The sequence below is a fragment of the Fusarium flagelliforme genome, assembly GCF_020744385.1.
Source record: "Fusarium flagelliforme strain FIESC 12 MPI-CAGE-AA-0113 chromosome Unknown B0J16scaffold_4, whole genome shotgun sequence".
NCBI classification, from domain to species: Eukaryota; Fungi; Ascomycota; class Sordariomycetes; order Hypocreales; family Nectriaceae; genus Fusarium; species Fusarium flagelliforme.
Window position 1 is genome coordinate 3,546,322 of NW_025763506.1, and position 25,908 is coordinate 3,572,229.

The window sequence follows — 25,908 nt, forward strand, 5'->3', positions numbered from 1 at the left end:
AATTTTGATCTTGTTCAAAAGCTGTATATCATCCAGTTGGTTGCTCTTTGTGGAAAGCCCATGTATGATCTGAGGGAATTGTAAACGCGTTTTTTTTTTTTTTTTTTTTTTTTTTTTCGCATACCTCGCATTCTCTTATGGAAGTTCGTTTAAGAGAAAACGATCATGTGGGGCTTCTTGAACTTGACCTTGAACTGTCAATAAGCCAAGCCAAGCCAAGCCAAGCCATGCCATGCGGCAGGTGCAGTGCAGGCGTGCATGCATATGTGGGGCCGAGCTGCGGGAGGCAGTTGCTAGATAGAAGGTACCTACCGTACTGGACTGGACTTGCCTCATTGACTGTGACCATGCTCCGTAGAGGTAAATTCCATTTTGAAATGCCGTGCCGCTTATAGCGAAGCGAGTCCGAATTTTGAGATACTGATAGAGAGCATCTTATACGTATCACTGCATATTGTTGAGCCCACGATGACTTTTCTTCTTCATCTAGTATTGCTCCAGTCTGCTACGTAATTAGACTCATCGCTCAGCTACCGTATGCTTCTCACCTTGATGATTTACAACCAGGGTTTTACGTAGCCAAGATCGACATGTCAAGTCTTAACCAACATTCTCAAGGAACCTTTATTTTCGTATTTCTTTGCATTTCCAACCTCGCCAAACACCATGACTGGATCCATGTTGTATTTTGCACTGCACCCACAAAGAATCACATACGCCACGGGTCATTGTCACCCTGTATGTCTATATGTGTGACTGTACATACAATCAATCAATCACTGCTCCAATGATTCAACACCGAGTCCGAGAGCAGAACATGTACGGCGCAGTTCAATTCACAAAATACAATCCATGATATCAGACATCTCATTGACAAAACAAATAATCCATCGCCTGGCTTGGCTCTCTTGATTGCTTGTCTGCTCATTTCCCTGGCAGAGGCTTAGACCGTTCGTCCACGTAACGAAACCAGCCAAGCTCTTCCAAGCCTCCATCTTCCTACGCGTACAGAGTACTGTACAGTTAGCTGGGCGACTGTATACGCCGTAATTGTTTGACTTGCACGCGCACATGCTCTTCTGTTCTGGGTAAACCATTCGATTCGACTCCATACTGTGCTATGCTATGCCATGCCATGCCCCCCTGCAAGTTCGGTACATACAAGGGGCATGGCATGATAGCAGAGCTAGGAGCTATCTAGGAGCTAAGAGACCGAGCGAGCTGACTTTTGCGACAATGAGATGCTGCGCGGCAATTAGTGGTTGGAAGGCAGAAAACGAGATACGAAATCCCCATCTTAGCCTCAAACTTTGTCGCAATCCTGCTCGCCATTGCAGAGCCAAGCCTTGGACGAGATGCCCTATGCTTGGCTTGGCACGGCGTATTCCCCTCTCTTCTCTTCTCTTCTCGTTCTCGGTCTTGGAGCGAAGAGGGTTAAAACCCTGGACTGACAAAATAACAAAGACATTTGTTAGAAGGACACCTTTGCTTCACGGGTCCCGATCGACTTGGCCTGTCCTCGCTGTTACACAGCCAATTTGTCCGTACAGTGTCCGAGTCGGGCTTTGCTATTCTCCGCGTAAACGAGTCGCATATCAAACTTGAATACGCGTATTGCTCTTCCACAATCCGATCGGGGTTTAGAAAATTCTCCTCCAAGCTTAAGTGACAAAAGCCAAATGCACAATAGCTGGTTTAAACTCACACCATGTGATCAAATTATTTCGTCTCCTATAATGTCGGCCGCCAAGCTCATGATACCCTGATGGCACGTTTAATAAACTAGCAGGTTTCAAGAACACTCGAATAGACAGTCAGGTTTTATGAACGAGCAGGTTCGACAGGTAGTTTACCGCTGCTCTATCCAAATGGACCAGCTTGAAGAGATTGCTTGCCTTTCAGTAACTTTTTCTAGCTAACTGAGTCAGAGGGACAATGTAGCTGAGAACCTGTGAATAAATATCTTCGGGTTTATAGAATCGAGAGTCTTATAGACATTTTGCTGGTTTGCTTCGTAGCTAGGCCTATTATGTTAGGGGATGAGCAGCAAGATATAAACATAGATGATGAGTTTAAACAATGAATCATTCTGGTTTAGAAGCTGGCTTTTCATATACCAATGTTACGATGTATCACTTATACTTTAGATTTAGAAGTCATTCAGATCTGGCAGTCTGGTGTATGAGTTGTATCATGGGACATGTTCTTCATAAATGTATAACTATAAGCCACAGCGAGAGACTAGTACATAGAGATTATTATGATCTACTGAGAGCCGCGGCGATGAGCATCGACAAAATGTTGAAGAAGAAACTGGCAAAAAGAAAGAGAACGAAGAACGGAGAACTAGAACTTCTTAGACTCAAGTTGCATTGGTGGATTAGTTGGTCGCAGGGTTTGGCGGAAAGTGTTATCACCGCGTCGATATCTCGTCTACGATCCAAGTAATTCAGTATATCACCAACATTCTTGAGAGCAAGTCTTCCTTGTGGGCTTAGGTATATCTTGTTGTATGAATGACTGACTGGAGGTCGAATGGCGAGTACGTGTGCCGCTGTGTGGGCTGCTTTTCAGGATCATCTTGTTCCCCTGGAGTGCTACAAGCTAGTCGTGTTACATAGTACATTTGACGGGCTCGTGAGGGCGAGGCTGGCGTGAGCATAGCTTGGCAGCTGTTGAGCGACAGGTACGTGTTTGTCATGGTTGAAGTTCGGTTAGATGAGAGATTGTCCGAGCAAAATGGTGCTCGATATTAAAGGAGAATATACTGAAGTAACCAAAACTCCGGAGCAATAAATACCGTCAGCTAGCAGTATAGCCCTCAACGCCTCTGTTCCAGGTCCACATTCCTATCCTTCCAACGCCAGCCCATAATTCCATCATTCATACATCCATCCGTGAGCCGAACTTAGTTCTTGATATCCAACACCTGGGTCAATACACCCTCACTGGCTCTCCACCAGCGGGCTCTCTCCTCCAGATCGTCTGCTGCACCACCCAGAGCCGCCTCCTTTCTCCTCCTCGCCTCACGGGCGGCAGTCGCACTGTTCTGGCGCTTATTCTCGAGAGGCTGAAGTTCAATACGAAGTCTGTCGGCTTCCTTTCTCTTACGGGGGACCTTGGATTGTAGAGACTCTAGTTCTCGCGCGAGCTCCTGCTGCTCGAGTTTTCGTTGGTTGACCAGATCTTGTGTTTTGGCCAGGGGCAAGTTCATGCTAGGGCTGGTTCCTTCTGGCATCTCTTGCTCTTCGCGCAGCGTCTCAATCATCTCTTCCAGTTCTTGGATCTTGTCGGGCATCTCGCGCAATTTGGTTGTTTCGAGTTGTACACTCTCGTACTTCTTGCTCAGTTCGATACCTCGTCTCTCAAGATCGGTCACCATATCCGCGACTTCGGTCTTGAGTTCTTTAAGTTGCTTCTTGACAACCATATTTTCCTTCTCAAGCTCGAGGTTCTCTTCCATGGTGACAATCATAGGCGGGTCGCCAACAATGGCTCGGATGAATTTCTCCTTTGTGACTTGTTGCACATAGGAAAACCGTAACTTGGCGAATAGTTCCTTGTAGTGAGCGAGATCTGCTGTTAAGCTTGCAGGAGTTGGTGCGTCAAATGCTGAGTTCGACGCATCTGAAGTGCGTTGTCGTGCATCTTGAGGCTTTGAATTTGAGATGGGTTCACTGAGTTTGATGATTGAGATTTCTTGAGTTGACTGGAGCCTGGTTATAGTGTCCAGTACCTTTTGCGCATCGGGCTGACCCATTATTATAGATTACTGTTTGCCGATTCGATGTTGTATAAAGATCCAATGAGATAAAAAAGAGTTTCATTGATGGTGAGCGCGGATGTGATGTTGACAATAAGCCCAATCCGGATTAGTGCGGATCATGCGAGGCGGTCAAGGGCGGCAGATGCTCTGACATCAATTACAGGCAACTTCAAGCTGAAAGCCGATAGCCGCAACTTCAACTCGAATCTCTTTTTTGGCGCAATTTCTTAATTGACATATATACCTTGAAGCTGGCTCAGTTTGTACTTTTGAGAACGCGCGAGCATGTCGAATAATAACGAGCTTTTGACCGATGATTATGTCGCAGACCTTCTTGCGCAAGAAGCAAGCGACTGCTCCTTAAAATACTCAGCCATGGGCATGGACGCATATCGCACGAATAAGAAGTAATAGACCCGACGGATTTTGGCAAGTCTGTTGCTGACATGGCTTCAGACCTGCGAATATGATGAAACCGAACACCCGATTCTTACGACACATTATTAAAGATACCGATAATCACAACAAGGCGTTGTTGGCCAAAGAGGCCGCCGAGTCCAAAGCGCGCTTGCAGGATCTGGAGCGCACTGAAGAGATCAAGCGGCGCAAAACGAACCCGAACGTCAGCGACATCAGACGGCGACAAATGGGCGATATCCATGCCATTCTAGGAGGCAAGCGACGATCAAGAACTGAGGATGAGGCTGGACCCTCGTCTAGAGATTCAAAGCGCAGAGAAAAGGACCGAAAATCTGAGCGCGAACAAGATCAAGATACAGGCGACCTCTTCACAAATAGGCGCAGCGAGCGCAGCCAACACGGTCGATTGTCAAGGGAAGATCGCCGCAATAGGACAGACGACGACTCGAGACGGTCGGATAGGTCGCGGCGAGAGCACAAGCGACGTGACAGGTCACGGAACAGAGATAGAGACTCTGAGGACGAAGGCCGTCATGGCCGCAGTCAAAGGCGGAGAGATAGGTCTAGATCCCCCACGCGCCGACGACGGTCTCGATCACCCAGAGAATCTAAGAATAAGCATCGACATCGATCACCTCTGGATAAGAAAGAAGACCGCAAACGGAAAGAAGAGGAACAAGAAGAGGACTCGGATGTCTTGGAAGATCTCATCGGACCCGCACCACCTCCGAAATACCGGGGCCGAGGAACAGTGAGAGGGTCCTCGGGTATCGATCGACGATTTTCAGAGACATACGACCCCAAGACTGATATACAAATGGACGAAGACGAGGATGTTAATCCCTGGGATGATGCAGTGGAAGCGTTTAGAGACCGCCAAAAATTACGGCAGAACCAGGAGCAACGTTTGAAAGCAGCCGGTTTTGCAGATGAGCAGATACAACGAGCAAGTGGTACAGAGGAAAAGTCAGCAGAGAACGTTCAATGGTCCAAGGCTGGAGAAAAGAGAGCTTGGGACGTTGGCAAGGTGATCGGGGCTGACGGAGTGTTACAATCAGAAGATTAAGTAGTTGAACGTGGTTACGGTCGATGTGACGGATTGGGTTGGAGGTTGTGAGCCGAGACAATGATTCAGCGGTGATTGGATATAGCGTAACCTTCATTATCCTGTTTTTGAGGAGTTGGGTTTTTGGTAACACTTTTATCATGATAAGCAACGGTCAGACTAGAACACTGACGTACCTTGGAATATACGCATTGGGTTATAAAGAGTCGACTGGTCGATCGATGGAGAGGCTCAATCAATCTTTACAAAGCCTCCACAACCAACCCCAATCCGGCGCAAGCGAGCAAGGAATATTTGTCGAGGCTTAAAATAAACGCATGGGCATGATTATTAAATTTGATTTGAGTTTTGAAACAGCCCTTCGTACCTGGATCCGGGCGACAAAGCTTCAGTGGCGTCAATGGCGACATGGATCTTTCAACGCCATGTTTGACCAACAGAAACGAGATAGAGCTTTAGCAGAGAAGCTTGTACCACAATGCAATACAACATAATACAATACACGACCGATTCTGGTAACGACATCTGAACGTGGATGGGAAACGCCGATCAAGCGATACAGTTGAACCACCAAAAGCAGTGGCCGACCACCTTGAGACCTAAGGTGGTTACTTAGATACATAGCAGTCTAACAGATACCCAGGACGGTCAGGAAGGGGTTCTATCCAACATCAGGTTGAGCCCAAGCTCAAACAACCCCTTTGCTTTGAATCTAGATTTGAGATTTGTTGCTAAACAATAAACAAAGGGATGATATGAAATGGCAGAAGCTCAAGCCATTGGATTAGGGATGAATGAAGCAAAGTCCAGAACTCGAAAGCTTGGTCCAGGTATCTATTTTAAGCTAAAACCTTTGACATCGGTAGACTTACCAAGTTGAGCAGCTGTAGATCAGGTACGAGATATGAAGGGAGATCGTATGTAAAGTAATTTGCGTGTTGCAAAGATCCATTGCTGGGTTCTCTGGATTGGTCTTATACGAGGTTGATTGGTGAAGTCGTATTGAGTGTTGCGCAAGCATCTTGAAGATGATTGGAGGGAGCGTAAGCCCAAACAGAAGAGTTATTTGTTTATATGGATATCCAGTCCACTAAATGCCGAGTTTAGCGGTATGATTTGTAGGAGTGTTGAGTCTGGATTGCGGATGAGAATGCAATTGTTTCTTGTTCCCTTCAATCAGCTTTGTTAAGCCGACCTGATGCTCTCACGTGTCAGGGCCCGTGGGCAGGTACCTACCTAGGCAAATGACAGGCGACAGTGGAGGCTTCAGGAAACAGAAACAAACCATTGACAGAGTCAGAGCCTACCGTTTCACCGACGACAGGAAGAAAAACACGCGATACCTCATTAGCTAATGGATTACGACGTTGCACTTGTACAAGAACATCCATGCATGCATTCTCTGTTACTTGTTCTTGTTTTTGTTCTTGTTGCACGACAAATTCAGCTCAGGTCGAATCGAGGCTTGGGAGATAAACAACCGTTTGCGGTACAACAAGAGTCATATTCTAGACCAACTATTCTCAGGCACAAACAGGTACAGCGTGATTAACTTTTACGGCATCAAAGACTAGCTCACGATACGAATGGAGCAGCCTGCAGATGGCTGGGGTGAGCTGGCTTAGCTTTCTAGCCTTTGCCGCAACGTGACGTGATGTGACTGCCAAGTCCAAGCGAAGAGGACCCTGGTATTGGTTTTGGTTTCTTTGGAGGGCACCTGATCACGATGGGACAAGACAAAGACTGCCCAGCTGAGTTGGTTGGGTCTTACCTGGGTAGAGACTAGAGAGCTAGGTCCATTGCTGCAGGTAGTATCCGTAAGTAGGTTTCGGAATAGTCGTCATGGTCTCGGCTTGATCCAGGTCTCAGTCACTATCCGTTATCTTCTTTTCAAGTACTGTACTGACCAACTGATTCTGAGACGATGTTGGGTAACATCAAAAGCCCAAGTCTCCGCTTGGCCAAGGAATCTAGAGCTAAGCTTTTTCTTTTACTGTGAGTCGACAGGTCAAAGTGTAAGCCCAGCTAAGCTAAAAAGCCAGAATCAGAGAGTCAGGTCTGTTCCCCTGCTGTGAGCGCTGTAACCGACCCCCTGTAGCCTATTTCTGTTTCTCGAGGCCCCGCCCAAAAGCACCTCCACTTACGGCACATGGCCCTCAATATGCCGCGTGCGGCCAGTGGAGCTGGACCTTTTCCCCTCTGTAGATGAGTTCTGTTCTGGGCTGGACCCCTCTCATCAGCTCTAGCTTCCTTCCATTTCCTTTGTATTGTCGTCACTGACTGACTGTGACTGATTTTAGATCTTTTTGCTGCACGAGTGACCTTATGAGCTGCTTCTTTCCCACTCTTGCTGTCCGGTCCAATAGTTCCATGATACATACACGTACCTGCCTCTGTTTTCTTTTGTGTACCTCTTGCTCTCTGAATGGTCCTGACGGTTTAGTTGGTTTAACTTTTTAATCAGCCACACTGACATCAACCTCCTCTTCGTTGCATCCTCATCCCAAAGCTTCTTGTTGCATAGCACCGCATAGCATAAACCTTTGTTGTTTTCGACATATTTCTCTTAAAACCCCACTCACAGTCTGCAGGCCATGTCATAGTGTCCTTCTCGTCTATTCTCTCTTTCTCTATCATCCGATTATCTTCTTTCCATTCGACCTTCCATTCAGACTGGGCTAGATCAGACCAGACCATACTCAGTAACCAGCGGGTGATCGGTCTAGGCCCGAGGTGACGTCTTTGGTATATCTCCGACTGACCCCAAGGTCACCTCACCTCACCTCACTCGCTCACACCTCAGCTCATCAACCAACCAACCTCTCCTTCTCCTTCTCTTTTACTCTCCTCCTTCTACTCTTTCCTTTCTCTTCTTCTCGTTCTGCTATTTCTACTCTCCATTCAACCTTGGAGATACTTATCGACCGTACAAAATGCGTCCTCCACGCGTTTTCATTCTTATACTTTTCATCGCAGTTTCTCTCTTACTCTTCTGTCGCGCTATATCGTCCTCGCTTCGATCCGCCTACGCAGATTACCCCGCTGGGAGGAACTTCAGGTCCAAAACAACAAAGACTGGCTCCAAGTTTCCGGGGTCTCATGATGACCATGATCATGACCATGACAATAATGACAGCCCAGAAAAGTCGCCAAAGTCCGTTTGGAACTCTATGTACTATAACACGCCTTTTTCATTATTCCCACCAAATGCTGCCATCAGCTTGACCGACGACAACAGTACTTCCTTTGCCGCCCGTCCCGCCGCTTTTGGCCCCAAACTCGCCATTCGTGGTCTAAGTGGTCAATTATGGGTCGGTAGCGGTTTCGCAGAAGACGCACTTATACATGGCACTGGCGAGTTGGGCTGCAGCGATGTCCCAGGATGGAACGAGAGGGCTGAAGCCATTGCTTTACACAAGGCATTGAGGGCTGCTGTCCCTTCTATTGCCGGTTCCGAGTCAGGCTCTTCGGCGCATGCCAAGCGAGGTCGGGTTGTCATCCCTAATGCTGGCAATGGTCACACCACCTCTAGCCATGTTTCTGCGACGCACGACCGTTCCGAAATCGACGGCAAGGTTGCCCTCCTCATGCGAGGCGGCTGCGGTTTTCTCGATAAAGTAATGTGGGCGCAACGAAGAGGCGCTCTTGCAGTCATCGTTGGCGATAACCAGAAAGGCGGCCCTCTTATTCAAATGTTCGCTCATGGTCCCGAAGTTGATAATGTCACCATTCCTTCTGTTTTTACTGCCCGCACCACCGCGCAGCTTCTGTCTGCGCTCACACAGCCCGGCAGTTTCATCGAAGATACATTAGATAACCAGGGAAACCCGGTTCTGAGAGTCCAGCGAGGTCCCAAGTCTAAGAAGCATCGTGGAGGTGCAGTCAAGTCCACCATCACCGCTTCGACCCATGATAGACGGTCCGTCGATACAACGCAGCATAAGAAGCGCTCTACCAAGCCTGCATCTAGAAAGCGAAAGACAGCTGTTAGATATTCCAAGAAGACAGTCAGTCGAAAGAATGAGATCATGAAAGAATCATCAAAGAAAATCCGAAATCCTCTTCTGCCTGAGGACAACTACGATGATTGGACATCTGAGACTACTTCTAGAAAGTACAAGCCTGTTCTACACCCAAAAGCTTCCCTTATCCGGCACGAGACAAATGATGACGGCTATGAACTTGACGAAGAGGAAATTCTCGTCGAGTTCTTGACAGAAGATGAAGAGAACACACTTGATTTTACCATTGACCGATCCGGAGAGCGACACGAAGACCCCGACGAAGTCGACGATGACGCACACGATGGCCTTTGGGTCACCATCACCCCCACGAGTAATGCTAGCCCGTTTTTCGATACGCTTCTCGTACTGGTCATTAGTCCACTGGTCACATTGACCGTTGTATACGCCCTTCTCATTCTTCGCGCCCGAATCCGCCGAAGACGTTGGAGAGCTCCCAAATCGGTCGTTGAGCGTCTCCCAGTCCGTACATTTCATACAGTCGCTCCTTCGCCGACTCTCACGCCGAGAACGCCCTCACCATCAGCACCAACGCCTACCACTCCTCTCCTACAGGAATCTCATTCACAGGCGAGACCTCGATCGAGAGGCTCAGCTAGTGCGCCTGGAGATGAAACGCGATCAGTACCCAGCGAAGCCATCCCAACACCCTCGAACGCAGCCAAGAACAACGCAAAGTCTGAGCGCGAGAAGGGCTCCGGTGGTTTCTCTGCTGAATGGAAGAAGTATATGGGACGTCAGGTCGAGTGCGTAGTCTGTCTCGAAGAATATGTCGACGGTGTAAGCCAAGTAATGAGCCTGCCATGTGGCCACGAATTCCATGTCGAGTGCATGTGAGTACCAAATATTCTGTCTGTTTTATGATCAGTCGCTAATCTTGTTACAGCACCCCTTGGCTGACTACCCGCCGACGAACTTGCCCGATCTGTAAGGGCGATGTTGTTCGATCTCTCGCCCATGGTTCATCTTCAGAGCCTCATTACGAGCCATATCGCGACGACGCAAGTGATGACGACGATGACGATGACGACGAAACGATCGCAGAGGGTTCCGGAGCCCGTGCTGATGACCGAGAGCCCGACCTTGAACAGGGCTTGCAATCATCTGATCCTAGATCCTCACGATGGAACCGACATGATGGTTGGTTAAGCATTTTTTCCAACGGACTCACCAGGGCGAGGTCGCCTTCTCCTGAGGATCGTAGCCGCTGATGCCCCGCGCGGCCTTCTTATTGAAACAGTCAATAAGCCATGGGATTTGTCCTTTTGTTTGTATATCATTGGAGTTTTCTGGTATCTGTTGGGTGGCGTATTGGAATGGATAGCTGGCGCACTGGGATACAGAGCACAGCATGGATTATTGGAACTTAGATCGCATTTGGTTATAGCTATTGGGTCGCGCATTATGGGTGTCGAGACACTTGCGCTGGAACGGGAATAGATAGGTATACCCTTGGTCGGCGGCTGTGTATATTTCACAGACGATCTTGAACAATTAACATATTCATATCGTACCGACTGCAGTTCTGAGCATGACATAAATATATGCTCAATACGGTCTATATGCAATATCCTGAGAAATCTCGTAAAAGCTGGGACGGGCTTGGATAATCCATTATAAATTCGGCCAAGCAAAGCATTCAACCATGAATTTTGTCAAGATTCTGGTGCATTCAGGCATTCTATTTGCATCTATCATCACAGCATTGTGGTCAAATATGAACTTGAAACCAGTATTTGTATCTATGTCGTTTTCTATTTAACCAATCTTTTAGCGCTTCTCCTATCCAGCAAGTCCTTTTTAAATGTAACCCTTGAGAATAGCAGCCTCGGCGTTCAATATCGAAGAGCCAGCAGCACCAATGACGGCTGAAACAGTCAGTATAAGTCAGTTTTTGGAAATAGCGCGAACTGAACTTACTGTTATGACTCAGCGCAGTGAACTTGATGTCAAAGATACCAGCCTCATCCTCACGCACACGGCCAACGCTAACTGTGTAGCCACGACCAAGGTCGCGGTCGAGGCGGGGTTGAGGACGGTCAGGCTCGTCGTCGCCAAAGACCTTGATGGCGGGCTCAGGTGCTGAAGGGCAACCAAGGGACTGGGCTTCGCACTTGTAGTCGCGCAGAGCCTTGCGAACCTCCTCGGCTGAAGGAGAGGGCTTGCGCTCGAAGCTCAAGCTGACACAGGCAGTGTGGCCATCCAGGACGGGAACACGGTTGCAGGTAGCCGAGACACGAAGGCCTTCCTGCTCGACGAAGGCAGTACCACTCTCGTCGATGCGACCAAGAATCTTGCGGGCTTCAGTCTCAAGCTTGTCCTCCTCGCCCGAGATGAAGGGAACAATGTTGTCGAGCATGTCCATGCTGGAAACACCAGGGTAACCGGCACCAGAGACGGCCTGGAGAGTAACGATGGAAACAGTAGAGATAGGTCCAAAGACAGCCTGGAGAGCGGCGAAGGGGCCGACGAGGCCAATGACGGCGCAGTTGGAGTTGCAGACAAGGAAGCCCTTGTTGAGCTTGTGAACGGAACGCTGGTGGGGGATGAGGTCGAGATGAGGAAGGTTGACTGTGGGAACGACGAGGGGCACGAGAGGATCGCGGCGGTAGTTCTTTGCGTTGGAGAAGACGGGGATGTCGGCCTTGATGAACTCCATCTCTGTAGAGAATTAAGGTCAGTAGGCATATATCATGAGATGTTGGGGAAGAATATACCGATATCGCCAGCGACATCCGAATCGAGACCACTGAAGACAACATCACAGTCCTTGAACTCCTCGGCCTTACACTCCCTCACGACCATGTCGGCGATGTCGCCCATGGGGGCGGCCTGCTTCCATCGCACGGCGTCCTTGTACTTCTTGCCAGCAGAGCGAGACGAGGCGCCGATGGCGTGGAGGGTGAGGTAAGGGTGCTGAGCGAGAAGGAGGATGAAGCGCTGGCCAACAGAGCCAGTGGCGCCGAGAACACCTAAGAGACTCAATTAGATTTGCATCTTTCGAAGACGACGAAAGAGATCAGATGGTGACATGAGAACATTGGTTGTTGCGAAACCGGATGGAGGGGTAAAAGAAGGGCTGAAGATAACATACCGCACTTCTTGGTAGGGAATTGAGAAGCCATGATGGGTATTGAGTATGTAGAGCCGCTGCAAGGGGAATATATAATATCCAGATCAAGCCAGATAATATCGGTTGGGAGGTTGCAACTTTTTAAATTTTGGTGTTGAGGCGAGTGAGTCTAAAGTTACAGTAGACTAATGAGGTGAAAGCTGATAACCCCGCCAAATTTCTCCCGTCATCGGAGTTGACTCGCCATTAGTCGACGTTGACCCCCACTATGGCATGAGGATGGATTCATTCATGGGTCGAGTTTATTGTCTAATTCAAGGTCCGTGTTTTTATAATGGGTCATGTTTAGGATCTCCAATGACATCAGAAGCACGTTGAAATCTTTATCGAATTGATATAAAAAGTAAACCCAATAATTCGACCAGCAGTATGTCTCATGAGCCTCTATCCGGAGGTTTAATCAAGTCTCAACCCCTCATGCCACCATAAATCACCTAAATGTCAAACTTATGATTGAACGCCATTTCATGCACATTAGACTCCTCAAATTTGTCCTCTTATGCTTTCCAAATCTCGGTAATATGCCATGTACCCAGTTGTCGATTAGGGCTCAATGGCACTTTCTCGGTTGATGTTGGAGTAAATTCGGAACTGGGCGAAGATGATGAGATCCTCTGCGATAGTGCCGATGGAGCCAATCAACCAAGGAAGCGCGTTGAGCAGGTACTTCTTGTCTTGGGAATAGGCAATCAGGCTGATACCATACGTGAGGTTTCCACTCATGGAGAGCATGAAGAAAAGCAATGCAAGGCCTGTGAACAGTTAGCCCGATGTTATTATGTCATAAGAGGACAGAACAGAACCCACCTTCGCAAGACTTTTCACGGTGATTCTTGATGATCTGGGGAATTCGAGCACTACGAGACGTTAGCATAGTTCCATACTTCCTTTCCGAATGAAAACATACCATAGATATAGGATTGCACTGATATACCCCAAAATGAGTCCCGCGAGCTCCATTGGAGTCTGTGTATCTTCAGGCGCATCGGGGGTACCAGGGTCACCACTTTCCCAGGCACCAACCTTGTATGAGACAAACCAGCCAGCAAACCCAATGACGTATACAGCGAGCAGGCTCAGAGTGTTGTGGATCCAAGGGTTGCTATCGGGTGTGTCGTCTTCGCCGGTCACAATCTTCCTCAATGGATCCATTGAAGACTCGGTATGCGTCGCGTGGCGGCGCTGAGACCCTGGGAGGCCATAGGAAGAGCTTCGCCTGCGCGGCCGGTTGATGAGAGGTGATTCCTCTGAAGGATCAATTGGTCTGGCTTCTTCGGAACGACTCGCTCGACGGGCATTGAGGGCGTTGTAGTAAACCGCCTGGCCGATGAGGACAATATCGGCAATGCAGAAATAGCCTGCCAGGGCAATGGCGGTGGGAGCTAGGCGGGTGAACATGGCTCCTAGGGATACAAAGTTAGCGAATATCAAGGTTGGCGTGAGCGCAAGCCACTTCTAGCCGATCCCAAATTTTCTGACAGGGCGTCAAGAAATGTCGTAACAACGGCATTTGTCTCGGTGCTGCGGACAATTTCTGATTCGGAGTAGGTATGTAAGAATGCGCTTTTCAATTGGAACTCACCGATTAGATTTGTAACGTCGCCGAGAAGCCAAACAATGAGGAAGGCCATGCTGAGGCCATCAGCACTCTTGGCCTTGTAATTGGCGAACAATTGGGGTAGCTGCAGAGAGTGGTCAGCCAAGCTGTGCCAAAGGGCTTGCGACATGCGACATGCGACAGCGATTGCAGCAGCAAAATGCAACGCAAAGACGCGCGAAGGAGACTCACGAGGAGGCATATCCAAGAAGTTAAGCTGATGCTGCCAAAGATACCAGACAAAGCCAATGTAACTGGTAATGAATGCGCCGCAGCGGCGATTGAGGTTGAAGCCAGCAGAGGCATGGCAAAGTTTATCGTCGTTTGGCTGGAGATTATGGAACGAGAGGAAGGAAGAAGAGGTAGAAAGACAGATGAAATGAGATCAGATCTAAGATATGGAACCAAGACCAAGTAGTACGGTGGGAATATAAGAGGAGGTGGTGCGACAAAGGTGGGTATCACGAGGGCAGTGAAGAAAGGAACAAACGAAATCGGGGGATCTGGTTATCTGACTGCAGGAAGCAGCTAACGTTGAGCAAGTGCAGTGTATCCGTAGATCTTTCCGAAAACAAGGGTCGTGTTGACCCAATGCAAAGCTTTTAGATTCAAAGTTGACCGGTACTGTCACACTCGAAGTCGTGAAAGAGAACAAAACAAGAATTCAAATAAAAATTCAAATAAAAACTCAGAGTCAGCTACAACACACAATTAGAGTAAAGTTGCTCCACGAACGGTTAATCAAGGCAAAAGGTAAAGGCGATGGGACCTAGAGTGAATAACTTGGCTCACTACCTAGGTAGGCACCCTGGCTGATAAGGGAATCCTGTCCGTTTTCGGGTCTGATGTGTAGGTCTTATCGCTATCGTTTGCTAACCAGTGCTCTTGTATTGGTCAGTTGAGGAGCGCTTATCGTTAACAGTGACGCACTGGGCTTGGAGATCTTGTGAGCTAAAATATGGGGAATTCCAAGGCGCGTGAGTCTTTTTTTCATCTGCGATAATAAGAGGTAAAAGGTGAGAGACCCTGCATCTCTCGGGCCGCCTCCGATATCACACCGATAGCCCTTATTTGGCGGAGTTCATCATGATACTATGTTTATATAGACAGATTCACTATGATGGCTAGGGATATTGACGGAAAGACGCACTTATTCAACTCCTCAGCAGCGTTTAACCAATATAGGGTAGATTTACAACTTCAGCTCAGCCAACTTGATCTCCCTTCTTCCCAGCCACGCTCAATGTTTCACAAGGGGCGGCACATGCCCCTCATGATTCGCCATAAGCTCTGCTGTTGCTGCTGGCCGTCCCGCCTCCCCCAGCCTACATACCGTACTAAATGTAGCTTTGCCTTAGTCTAGTAGCTTGGACCCCTGACAGCTCATGAGAGACTATCGATCACGCTCCAGACCCAGGTAACATGCGTCGTGCGTCTTGCGTAGGCAACGTCAACCTCAGCCAACCACTTCGCGTCAGCTCTGCAGCTTCAAACGCTTTGATCCAATTTAGAATTCGCCTCTTCCCCAAGGGCGATTTACTTTAAACATCTGCACTCGCATCCTCAAAGTTCTAGTATTGTTTTGTTTCCTCCATCCTGTGACCATCAACATCCACCCTCACAAGCCATTGTTCACGGTCCTCCATCAGTGTCTCATCCTGTAGCTTCACACCATCTATCATCTCCAGTAAACAACATCACTCTCCATTATGAAACTCTCCAGTGGTGCATTGGCTCTTGGCCTAGCCAACTTGCCCGCCACTTTTGCCTGGGGCAGTAAGTGCTTTCATCCCATCATGAAACCATTCTCAAGATAGCTCACAAACCATAGGTCTCGGTCATATGACCACCGCTTACCTTGCTGGTCATTTCGTCGCCAACACGACCGAGGCACATTTCAAGTATATCCTCTACAATGAAGAGGATGACTATCTTGCCAAGATTGCTTCATGGGCCGACTCGATCCGATACACGAACTGGGGCCGCTTCTCAAAGAACTTTCACTTTATCGATGCTCACGACAGCCCGCCTAACAAGTGCGACGTCAATTTCGAACGTGACTGCAAAGACGACGGTTGCGTAATCACTGCCCTTCACAACTATACTCAACAGTCCGTCGAGCCTGAGTTGCCATTCTGGAGGCGTAACCAAGCCGCCAAGTTTGTCGTCCATTTCGTGGGCGATCTTCACCAGCCTCTACATAACGAAGATGTTGAAAAGGGAGGTAATGGGCTCTCAGTGATTTTTGATGGCAAACACTTCAATCTTCACCATGTTTGGGACAGCTCCATTGCCGAGAAGCTGTTGGGCGGCCTTCACGGCGACCCCTCCAAACTGGCTAGCAACTGGGCCAACCAGCTCGCCGTTGAGATTACCGATGGCAAGTATGCAGAGGCCAAAGAGGCCTGGTTGAAGGACCTGGACTTTGAGAAACCCATTGACACGGCACTTGCCTGGTCCCGAGAGACTAACGCGCTTGTTTGCACTCATGGTAAGGCGATCGTCCCGGCAACAGTTTGCATTTCACTTTATCTAACATGGATCTACAGTTTTGCCCGAAGGACCCGACGCTATTGTCGGTCAGGAACTTGGGGGCGAGTACTTTGAGAAGGCAGCCCCTGTCCTCGAGGAGCAGGTTGCCAAGGCCGGTTACAGAATGGCTGCGTGGCTGGACAAGATCGTGGAGGCTTACAAGGATGCTGAGCAGAAGCAGATTTCTGAGGAGCTATGATGTACACTTTTTGTTGGTGAGCATATTTGGATGATTTGTGCACACATACAGTTTGATATTCAAACATATTTGCCTACTGCTTACCTTCCCACATCGCCATTCTTATACTTCTTTCTGCGAAAATGCGATGTTGTGAAATGACCACCATAACAAAACACTAAGGCATATTGGCCTTCACATACAAACAAAAGGTATGCTCTGGCATGACATCATTAAGATAATGATATATAAACCATCTCAATAATACTCGCCAATGGGATGTCACTCGGCGCCTGAGACAAACGATAGCCCGGTTGTCATGCGGGAAATTTACGTGCAAGAGTACGGGATGAAACTGGAACGTTGGGGTAGACAAACAGAATTTTTGGAAATTCCATGTAAGCTTAACTTAAAGAAATGCGATGCATGGATATCGTCACAGGTGCAGTTACAGAGCAAGGGCCAAAGTATATTGATGCTACCTTGTGGCTGCAACGTTCATGTAGGGTACATCCATGGTTGCTATTGCTCGCCTGTGACATTTCTGCAACATGCGCATGACTATCAATCATCCTTTGAAAACCGGCTCAAAGAAACAGTATTGTTGTGTTGGAGAACGCGTAAGATTTGGTTGATAGATTTTCAGTTCATGTTGCCCTTTGAACTTTCGGGTCATTGCTCAGCCGGCTTAGACCTGTATATTAAGTTTATTCACATGTTTTGTTATGGACCAGGTATACGAGCGATAGCAACGGCGACTATGATATATGTTTGCATATGACATCCACTATCGCTTGGCATAGTTTTCAGATAAGAATTGAAACAATAGTAATTACATTCGGTGGAATATGACTGAGCCAAGCCAATGCTGCAGAATTCTGCAATCGAGAGAAAATATTGACAGTTGAAGAGAAATCTTTGTTGACCTCATTGAGGAGCTTTTACAGAGAGGCATGGCATGTAGGTACTGTAACAGAGTGGACACTCTCCGATACTTGGGCTTAACGTTGACGGTTTCGAAGATTTAGAGGGCGAAACACGCTGTGCCCGTGCCCCCTGACAGCAGCTGCAGGTACAACACGGCAGCCATTCTGATTGGCTACACCAACCGTTGCAAATTCCGTAAAGGGAAGGAAGGAGACACGGGATGAGACGCTTCCAGCCGCATCGCAACCTCAACAACACAGCAGGAGAATCAGATCTCGTTGACTCATCCGTACCTTCTCTCTTGGTCAGGCAGGTTCTTCGCTTCGGGATTATGTCCACCCGCCAAGTTTAGCCAAGCGCTAACCAACTTGCCCTGCTTCCTCACATTTCACTAACATCCTCCAACGTCTCTTGTTACACCAACTATCAGCCACCTGAGAGCGAACCATTATCTGGGCCTGCTATTGATTATTCAACTCAGGCATTGCTACTATACCTCCCTAGGCCTTGATGACTACGTGCTCCGCATCAGGTCGCCTGCTACTCTTGCCGCCGTCTCATGTCTCCGTTTTTGTTTCTCAAACACAGCTAGTGCTGTCTCTCGGCTCTCCGTTCCACGATGTTCTCTCTTGGTGTTTCTCATCAGGTTTGATCGCTGCCTCTTGGCCTTACCCCTTGGCCCTACAAGATTACATCCTTACCGAGCAAGCGAGAGGCGATCGTTTGCCTCGAGCCTCGCCCTCGCTCATGGAGTTGTGACCCTGAACCGAACCCTCGCCCCCCCCGACCGCCCAGAATCCATCCGGTCTGATGTGCGAGCCCGAGACGTTGAATTGTCTGGGATTGTCATAATGGAAGCCAGCATCCCTCTCGGCAACTTCGTTTCCGATATCATCTAGAGATGACATCTCCAGTTTTCCACAAGGCTTTAAACCCTCGTTCCACCGTCCCAAAATCGAACCATCTTCTTACTTTCTCTTCAGCTCTGGTAGTCTCCTTTCTTCCATTCGTTCCTTTGAGGCCCTAATTGAATTCCTTGTGTCTGTGACCATTCTTTTATCTTTGTTTCGAGTTGGTCTGGTACCATTCGAAAACTTTTAGACAACACATTATTCTCCTTCAGCCTTTTCATCCTTCCCTTTCCTTCAACAAGACAGTACCGATATACACTTATTCAAGATGCAAGTCAAAGGTGTAATGGTTGCTCTTTTGAGCATGTCTGTTATTGCAGACGCCGCCGTGGTTCAACGAAGACATCCCTTGGCTCGCGCACTCCAACGACGACAATTTGGTGGCGGCGGTGGTTTCGGAGGCGGCAACAACGGCGGCAACAACGGAGGTAACAACGGCGGTAACAACAACAACAACAACGGCGGCGGCGGCAACAACGGAGGCAATAATGGCGGAAACAACGGCGGCGGCGGCAACACTCTCCAGGGCAACGCCGTACAGACCGGTTCACAGCAGGACGGCAACAACCCCGGCTCGGATGAGCAAGCAGCCTCACAAACGTAAGTCAGAACCAACGCTTCTCAAAAAACGAATGCATCACTAACATAACTCAGAGACGATAACAACTTCATCAACTTCTGTTCTGGCCAAACACTTACCAACGGAGAGCAAAACCGAGATGGTTCATGTAACGGTATTCGTAAGTGGTAACTTATTCTTCTTCCTCGAATCTTATTAACACCTTTTGCAGCCATGGGAAAGATCCCCTCAGCTAACAACATGGTTTCTTCTGTCTTTACAAACCCTAAAAATGGCGACAACATCCAAGCCAACCAGGACTTTGACATCTCAGTGCAGTTTATCAACTTTGCACCTGGCTCTTTCACCAATGCAACGACCACTTACTATTCGGCTCCTCAGGATCTTGATGGTGGCGGTAACATTATCGGTCACACCCACATCACAGTCCAGGATACCGGTAACGATTTGAATCCTGAGCAGCCCCTGGATCCTCAGGTATTTGCCTTCTTCAAGGGTATTAACGATGCTGGTAACGGTCAGGGTCTTTTGACGGCCAACGTCGAAGGCGGCTTACCTGATGGCAACTACCGTATCTGCAGTATGTCTGCCGCTTCCAACCACCAGCCTGTCCTTATGCCTGTTGCGCAACGAGGAGCTCAGGACGACTGCATCCGTATCACCGTTGGAGGCAACGGTGGCGGCGGCGGCGGTAACAATGGTGGTAACAACGGAGGCAATGGTGGTAACAATGGAGGTGGCAACAACAACGGCGGCGACCAAGCCCAAGATAATGGCGGCCAGGGAGGTGACCAGAACAATGGCCAAGGCGGTGATCAAAACGGTGGTGACCAAGGAGGTGATCAGGGAGGCCAAGGTGGTGACCAAGCCCAAGGAGGTGATCAGAACAACGGCCAAGGTGGTGACCAAGCCCAAGGAGGTGATCAGAACGGCGGCGATCAGGGAGGCCAAGGTGGTGACCAAGCCCAAGGAGGTGATCAGAACAACGGCCAAGGTGGTGACCAAGCCCAAGGAGGTGATCAGAACGGCGGCGATCAGGGAGGCCAAGGTGGTGATCAAGCCCAAGGCGGTGACCAAAACGGCGGCGATCAGGGAGGTGATCAGGGAGGCCAAGGTGGTGACCAAGCCCAAGGCGGTGACCAAAACGGCGGCGATCAGGGAGGTGATCAGGGAGGCCAAGGTGGTGACCAAGCCCAAGGAGGTGATCAGAACGGAGGCCAAGGTGGTCAAGGTGGTCAAGGTGGTGGCTTCGGAAGAGGCGGCTTCGGAAGAGGTCGTTTCGGAGGCTTCCAAGCTGCTTCAGCAGAGGATGGCGCTGCCAACAATACAACTACGGAGGCATGAAGACAATGATGAGTTTCCAATGGCACAGGCAGAGCCATTCTACTTGACCGTGGCCCTGGCGGTTTTCGGTATGAGTACCCAGCGGTGGTCCCCGAGTCGAAAATATTACAATATTTGGCCAGACAGATTAATGAGGGTGGAGTTTTGGTATCTGGCTAGTTAGAACGGTTTGGGTTTACATCCACCTATGGACAATGTGATGATAGGATATTAGGTCTTGGAGGTGAATGTACGTCAAGATATGTTGTTTATTAGTTGAATAAGAAATGGTCACTTAAACACAATTGCTCATTGAATGGTGACTTAACTATCAGGATCCCATGAGAATTCATCACTAACTCTTCTCAAAAGATAAAAAAGGAAATCAGACAATAGGATAGATCAACTATAGATAGAACCTTGTCATAGGTCTGATGTGAAACGGGTATAGCATGACTCAAACTGCAGGAGTTTCGTGATAAAGAAATACTAAAGCCCTTTTGGTAGATGGATGAATAGGAGGGTGTTTATTATGACTTTGAAGTCTCAGACAGTGTTAGAATTATACACAGTAGGTAGCTTCTTGTATTGTGAAGGCATGCCTTGTGGGCAAATTAATGGAGGCGGGAGGCTTGCCAGGTCCACCAACAGCCGGTACTCAACTCACCCGGTATAGAGTTTTCATGCTTTCTGGTCCTTCACAACCCAGATAATATCAATACCATCAGGGGTCCCCCCTAAGGTATCGCTGCATGTCCTTGGAAGAGTGTAGAGGTTCTATGTATTCGTTAACTTCACGAGAGGCTCTGCCTGGTTTCTTGTTCATGTCGTGTGTTTAATGTCCTATTAATAAGTGCCTATTCCGTTACATGTGTTATTGAGAGCGTAGCCGGGCTGCGTGGGTACTACACTTCTCTGTGAGTCTCAGGGAATCGGTCTGGTCCGTCTATTACTGGGTCTATCTATTCTCAAGACAGTGCTTTTGCTTAAGCTCTGTATGTATGAGTGTTCTCAACCCAACAAAGACTGGACAATACACCCGTGTGTCTTCTGCACTACGATCTCCTTTCTGGCGCCTTCCTGGGTGTTTCTTGTTTATCCAGGCCTGGAAAATTTCCCGATATGTGATGTTCTCAAGCTTCTGCAGAAAAAGAAAGCTTCTAAAAGTCAAAGTCTGAAATCATTGATATCGACTCAGAGCAAATGGTAGTCGATTGTCACACGTATCTGTGTGGCGTTCACACAGTAGGACCATCTCGCCCATGTTCAGTTTCGTGATATTTGTTGGCGAAGGCTATTGTTCAAGATTCACTACTTTTGGATATTAGTTTTGCAAAATACGAGATTCGGCGACCATCTATGGCAATACTTGTACTGCGATGGAGGAGGGACTTGTACGAGACTGGTTATGAAGCCATCGTAGTATTCAACAAATCACGCAAGTTGTCTGCATGTATTATCAATGAAAGAAAGACACGCTTGAAGGGTATTATTTCTTCGCCCATCAATGAATGGCACGACCAAGTTGAACAGTTCCTTAGACTGACGTCTATTCCATACAGAACCAAAAACAAAAGCAGACACTCCCAATTCACCCAATAAGCCAAACTCTAACCACGCTGAGGACTATTCAGAGAGTCAGTATCAAAATGGACAGCCGGAAGATGCACTTGGAAGAGTAACAACTTACGCGCAACCCTCAGGTGTAACTACACCAAAGGGACAATCGCCTGACAGCTTCTCAACGATCTGATCGAAGAAGACGGGCGTAACGACGATGCCGGCGCTGACGAGAGACGCAGCAGCAGAGAGAAGCGTGACAAAGATTGTAGTCTTCATTGTGCAGTGTAGTGGCGTGATAGTGAAGATGAAGATGAAGATATGTGGGGAATGTAGAGAAGGGAAAGGCTTGAAGTTACAGAACCAGCTGAAACACAAGAGAAGAATAGGATTAAAAAGGCTGACAAGGGAGAGAGCGTAGCGCGTGAGGTAAGTTAATTAATTTTTGGTCAAGTTCAATGAATGAAAAGTGAAGAACAGAGGAGCGAAGGAAATCGAGACGGGGGGATATGGGGCGGGAGGCGGCAAAAAAGGGACTGTTACAGGGGCGTAACGGTCAAGGTTTCAGGTTATGAAACGAAACCACTGCTTAACTGGTTGATACAAGGGACACACTATTAATGAACCAATAGGGATATATAATCCGAGTCAGTATAATATAATATGTTAACATTCACAAACTATCAACATTAACATCCGCTGAAATAAATTCTGCAAGTGTGCATTGGTATTTTCCCCCTTCCTACAAACTACCTAGAAGCCTCTCTTCAACATTGAATAGCAACCTGGTATTTCAAAAATGTAGCAAAGTTTACCATACCCAGTAGACTGACATAAAAGCAACCATCGTATGGGTGAACAGAATAACTAGGACACGGAATTCGATAACCAGAAACCTCATAAATAGAGGAATGCAATGCTTGTTATTGAACCCTGTAGTAAAGGTCGACCATCAATCACGGGCGTCCAGGTCTCTAATAAGCCCCACCATTTTGATAGTAACTGTCTGGTGCTGGAGCAGAGGGGCCATCGCCGGGCGGGACATATGGCTTATACTGGCTCTGTCCACTATATCCGGCAGCATTGCCGGGTTGCAGAGGCGGAGGGGTCATGACGCTTTGAGGAGGAGGAGGAGCCGAGCCTGTTGGCATAGGAGGCACTTGGGAAGGATTGTAGCTCTGATATTGCTGAGGTTGTTGATGGCCACCGTAGGGACCAGCAGGCGGTGCACTTGCATTCTCGTCCTCTGGAGAATAGACTGAACTGGAAAACGTAGCAGATGAATTAAGCGGTTGTGGGTTGTTGGTCGCAATAGGTGAATCGTAAACAGAAGTGGCCAACTCTTGGGCTCCGTATGTGCTTCCTGGTCGGCCTCCCATAGGTCCTTGCGCATAAGGATTGTTGCTCTGAGATTGATTGTAAGGATTGAAGTTCGGACCGGGTGTCGAGGTGTTGATAGGGGCTGGCTGTTTGCCATTGGAAGGAGACTCATTCCTAGGAGGGTATGGTTGCGAGCCAGCGGGCACCTCAGTTCCTGCTACATAAAAAGGAGCCGCCTGGCCCGGGGCTTGGTTCTGGAAGTTAGGAGGAGGGGAAGAGGCTTGGTACGGAGGTTGTTCTAAGCGAGAGTTAGGACGAGCTATGCAGGCCATTGTTTAGAAAAGCTACTTACCTCCGGGTCCAGGTGTGTAATACCGTGATGGATCCTGAGGGGGTCCTCCTTGAGGGGGGTATCCGCCAGCTTGAGGATAACCCTGACCAGGAGCCGGTCGCATAGCATACTGCTGATAGTTATGCTGGGGAGGATGGGCCATGGAAGACTCCAACAAGGCCTCATAATCCCTTCGGGCCTTGATGAACTTTTCGTTCAACTGTGTGAAGTCGTCTAGTATTTGTTAGTCATATCCCCGATGGAAAACAATGCTCTTTGCTAACCCTTCTTCTGAGAGTACTTCTCAATTAACTTAATCAGCTTCGGCCGAATAGCGAGCGTCTGGTGGTATAGCTTCTGCAAATCATGTTAGCACGGATCAACTCGCCATGCTTGATAGCCAGAACATACAGAAATCTCCTCGTTATCCTCCTCTCGGGGTGCTGTGTTGGAAGTGCTGAGCAATGTAAGAAGCTTCTCAACATTCTTGATCTCGGCAAACACCTCGGCCTCCATCTGAGCTTCACGCTGCAACTCATCCGCCGTGGGGTCGGCGAGCTTCTCGACATAGTTGAGTGGAAAGATACCAGTCTTGCCTCTGAGAGATCCTCGCCACCAATCCTTGTAGACACTCTCAAGAACAGCAATTACATCGCCCTTCTTGAATTCAAGCTCGCCAGGCTCAGAAGGCGCAAAGTCGAAGAGAGCGCGCACTCGGCTCACTGTAGCGGCTGTAGTACCGGCTTGAGCTGCAGGAGCAGGACTTTCTGTCTGGTCACTGGGGCCAGCTTGAGCTCCTGGGCTACTGGCAGCAGCCTTCTTGCGTTCCTCCTCTTGAAGACTAAGTGTGAGTGCCATTTGCAATTCTTCCTCCTCTTTCTGGCGATCGACGTCGGTGAGGCCCTGTTTTTGAGGGGCACTTGGGGGCTGAAGGTTCGGGTTGCTTCGTGTAGCGCGGTTGTATGAGTCGCTCATAATACCCAGCTCAGGATCGTTACTAAACATATCGGACCAGCTCTTCATGTGCTCAATGATCTTTGACTTGACTTGTGTATGGGTATTACGGTCGTTGGTGAGGCGGAGAAGGGCGTCTGTAAAGGCTCGACTGGAGAGTTCGCGATGCATGTTCTTTCCGCAGTTTTGAGCAAGCGCATGCGCAAGCTAATTTGGGGTTAGCAAGTGACTGGCGACGGTGGAAAGTAGGACTTCAGCATACCTCGAGGGTGTAGAGTTGGACATTGGCGTTGCGGTGCGCAAGACGCCTGATGATGCTCTGAACAGCCTCCTTAGGGCCATTTGGATCGTTGCTTACTTTGTCGCAGACCTCGATAATGGCGCCCCAATCCTCGGATGTGAGGTTCTCGTCTGTAGCCTTGACTATGCTGGAGTTAGTCGCACGCACGAATAGACGGATGGGAGCGAGCGCCTGCTACAAAAGGCCCGCTTTGTATGTTTTGGGGATAATAATAATGAGAGGCGCATAACATACTGACGACATCATCGTAAGGGCCTGCTGCTGAGGCTCGGAACATGATGGTTGAGTTGGGTATCAGTTATCGACGGGCGGCGGGGAAAGTATGTCAACGCGGTAAAGGCGCGTGGGGAATTCGTTGGCTAGAAGCCTTGGGTATCTTGTCGGATATCGATCGTATGGCGTGAAGAGGAAAACCAACCAAAGTGACGAAGTTCCAGGTAGGTAAAGGCAGGATTGGGTTGGTGATAGCGATGCGAGATGGAGATGTACGGTACCAAGACCCTGGTTACGTTGGCCCTTGCACTCCACACGCACGTCACTTGATATTGAGGTAGTGGGCAGTTAGGTACTGTATGTCGTTCTTAGGTGCCTTTGTAGTTGGCTTGATCACTTCAAAGGTATAGCGACTGGTGAACAACTCGACTAAAAACTAAGGTTGTCCTGTAGAGTTGTAGGTGATAGTAAGGTAAGGTAGCGAGTGTTTAAACAGGCTTCCACCCAGCTTCTTTACCACTGATGACGAACGAGCGGCGAAGGAAGCAGTGGGGCTGAGCTAGGTACCTTGTCAAGCTCCCCTGTCAATGTTCATGTTCATGTGGCTAGAGGCCACGCGTGCGCCACACTTTACACTACACTACACCTTGGAGTCTAATGTGCACAGCCAACTTCTTTCCGAGAGTACTGTAATCAAACGATCAACATGACTGACTGCATCAAGATTGATTCCATCGTTAGTTCTTTCCTAACATTTAGCTTGGGTTTATTGAA

At 48.5% G+C, this 25,908-nt stretch overlaps 9 protein-coding genes across 9 annotated transcripts; 4 read left to right on the forward strand and 5 right to left on the reverse strand.

Moving 5' to 3' along the window:
* Positions 1-2,804: 2,804 nt before the first annotated feature.
* Positions 2,805-3,943, reverse strand: B0J16DRAFT_140151 (uncharacterized protein). The gene has a single exon (XM_046121883.1). The coding sequence runs from the start codon at positions 3,758-3,760 to the stop codon at positions 2,909-2,911; it is 852 nt and encodes a 283-aa protein (XP_045983370.1). The 5' UTR covers positions 3,761-3,943; the 3' UTR covers positions 2,805-2,908.
* A 1-nt stretch (position 3,944) lies between these two features.
* B0J16DRAFT_140144 (uncharacterized protein) lies at positions 3,945-5,451 on the forward strand. Its single transcript, XM_046121882.1, has 2 exons — positions 3,945-4,173; positions 4,223-5,451. Exons 1-2 carry the CDS (start codon positions 4,052-4,054, stop codon positions 5,250-5,252), a joined length of 1,152 nt encoding a protein of 383 aa, XP_045983371.1. The 5' UTR covers positions 3,945-4,051; the 3' UTR covers positions 5,253-5,451.
* Positions 5,452-8,185: 2,734 nt separating this feature from the next.
* Positions 8,186-10,485, forward strand: B0J16DRAFT_399573 (RING-9 protein; the record flags this gene model as incomplete). The annotated part of the gene is made up of 2 exons (XM_046132448.1): positions 8,186-10,107; positions 10,161-10,485. 2 exons carry the CDS (start codon positions 8,186-8,188, stop codon positions 10,483-10,485), a joined length of 2,247 nt encoding a protein of 748 aa, XP_045983372.1.
* A 385-nt stretch (positions 10,486-10,870) lies between these two features.
* B0J16DRAFT_342506 (uncharacterized protein) lies at positions 10,871-12,667 on the reverse strand. Its single transcript, XM_046127907.1, has 4 exons — positions 12,369-12,667; positions 11,992-12,246; positions 11,195-11,935; positions 10,871-11,142 (listed from the first exon to the last, which is right to left on the reverse strand). The coding sequence occupies exons 1-4, from the start codon at positions 12,397-12,399 to the stop codon at positions 11,075-11,077; spliced, it is 1,095 nt and encodes a 364-aa protein (XP_045983373.1). The 5' UTR covers positions 12,400-12,667; the 3' UTR covers positions 10,871-11,074.
* Positions 12,668-12,709: 42 nt separating this feature from the next.
* B0J16DRAFT_342508 (PQ loop repeat-domain-containing protein) lies at positions 12,710-14,791 on the reverse strand. Its single transcript, XM_046127908.1, has 5 exons — positions 14,197-14,791; positions 13,990-14,089; positions 13,315-13,810; positions 13,215-13,264; positions 12,710-13,159 (listed from the first exon to the last, which is right to left on the reverse strand). Exons 1-5 carry the CDS (start codon positions 14,308-14,310, stop codon positions 12,951-12,953), a joined length of 969 nt encoding a protein of 322 aa, XP_045983374.1. The 5' UTR covers positions 14,311-14,791; the 3' UTR covers positions 12,710-12,950.
* Positions 14,792-15,397: 606 nt separating this feature from the next.
* Positions 15,398-16,825, forward strand: B0J16DRAFT_342510 (phospholipase C/P1 nuclease domain-containing protein). The gene is made up of 3 exons (XM_046127909.1): positions 15,398-15,780; positions 15,836-16,495; positions 16,554-16,825. Exons 1-3 carry the CDS (start codon positions 15,714-15,716, stop codon positions 16,733-16,735), a joined length of 909 nt encoding a protein of 302 aa, XP_045983375.1. The 5' UTR covers positions 15,398-15,713; the 3' UTR covers positions 16,736-16,825.
* A 1,785-nt stretch (positions 16,826-18,610) lies between these two features.
* B0J16DRAFT_140251 (uncharacterized protein) lies at positions 18,611-20,564 on the forward strand. The gene is made up of 3 exons (XM_046121884.1): positions 18,611-19,152; positions 19,207-19,292; positions 19,344-20,564. The coding sequence occupies exons 1-3, from the start codon at positions 18,821-18,823 to the stop codon at positions 20,474-20,476; spliced, it is 1,551 nt and encodes a 516-aa protein (XP_045983376.1). The 5' UTR covers positions 18,611-18,820; the 3' UTR covers positions 20,477-20,564.
* Positions 20,565-21,857: 1,293 nt separating this feature from the next.
* Positions 21,858-22,556, reverse strand: B0J16DRAFT_140264 (uncharacterized protein). Its single transcript, XM_046121885.1, has 2 exons — positions 22,146-22,556; positions 21,858-22,081 (listed from the first exon to the last, which is right to left on the reverse strand). Exons 1-2 carry the CDS (start codon positions 22,292-22,294, stop codon positions 22,066-22,068), a joined length of 165 nt encoding a protein of 54 aa, XP_045983377.1. The 5' UTR covers positions 22,295-22,556; the 3' UTR covers positions 21,858-22,065.
* Positions 22,557-22,656: 100 nt separating this feature from the next.
* On the reverse strand, positions 22,657-25,602 carry B0J16DRAFT_342516 (uncharacterized protein). The gene is made up of 6 exons (XM_046127910.1): positions 25,156-25,602; positions 24,883-25,043; positions 24,078-24,827; positions 23,951-24,023; positions 23,688-23,900; positions 22,657-23,633 (listed from the first exon to the last, which is right to left on the reverse strand). The coding sequence occupies exons 1-6, from the start codon at positions 25,196-25,198 to the stop codon at positions 22,990-22,992; spliced, it is 1,884 nt and encodes a 627-aa protein (XP_045983378.1). The 5' UTR covers positions 25,199-25,602; the 3' UTR covers positions 22,657-22,989.
* Positions 25,603-25,908: the final 306 nt, after the last annotated feature.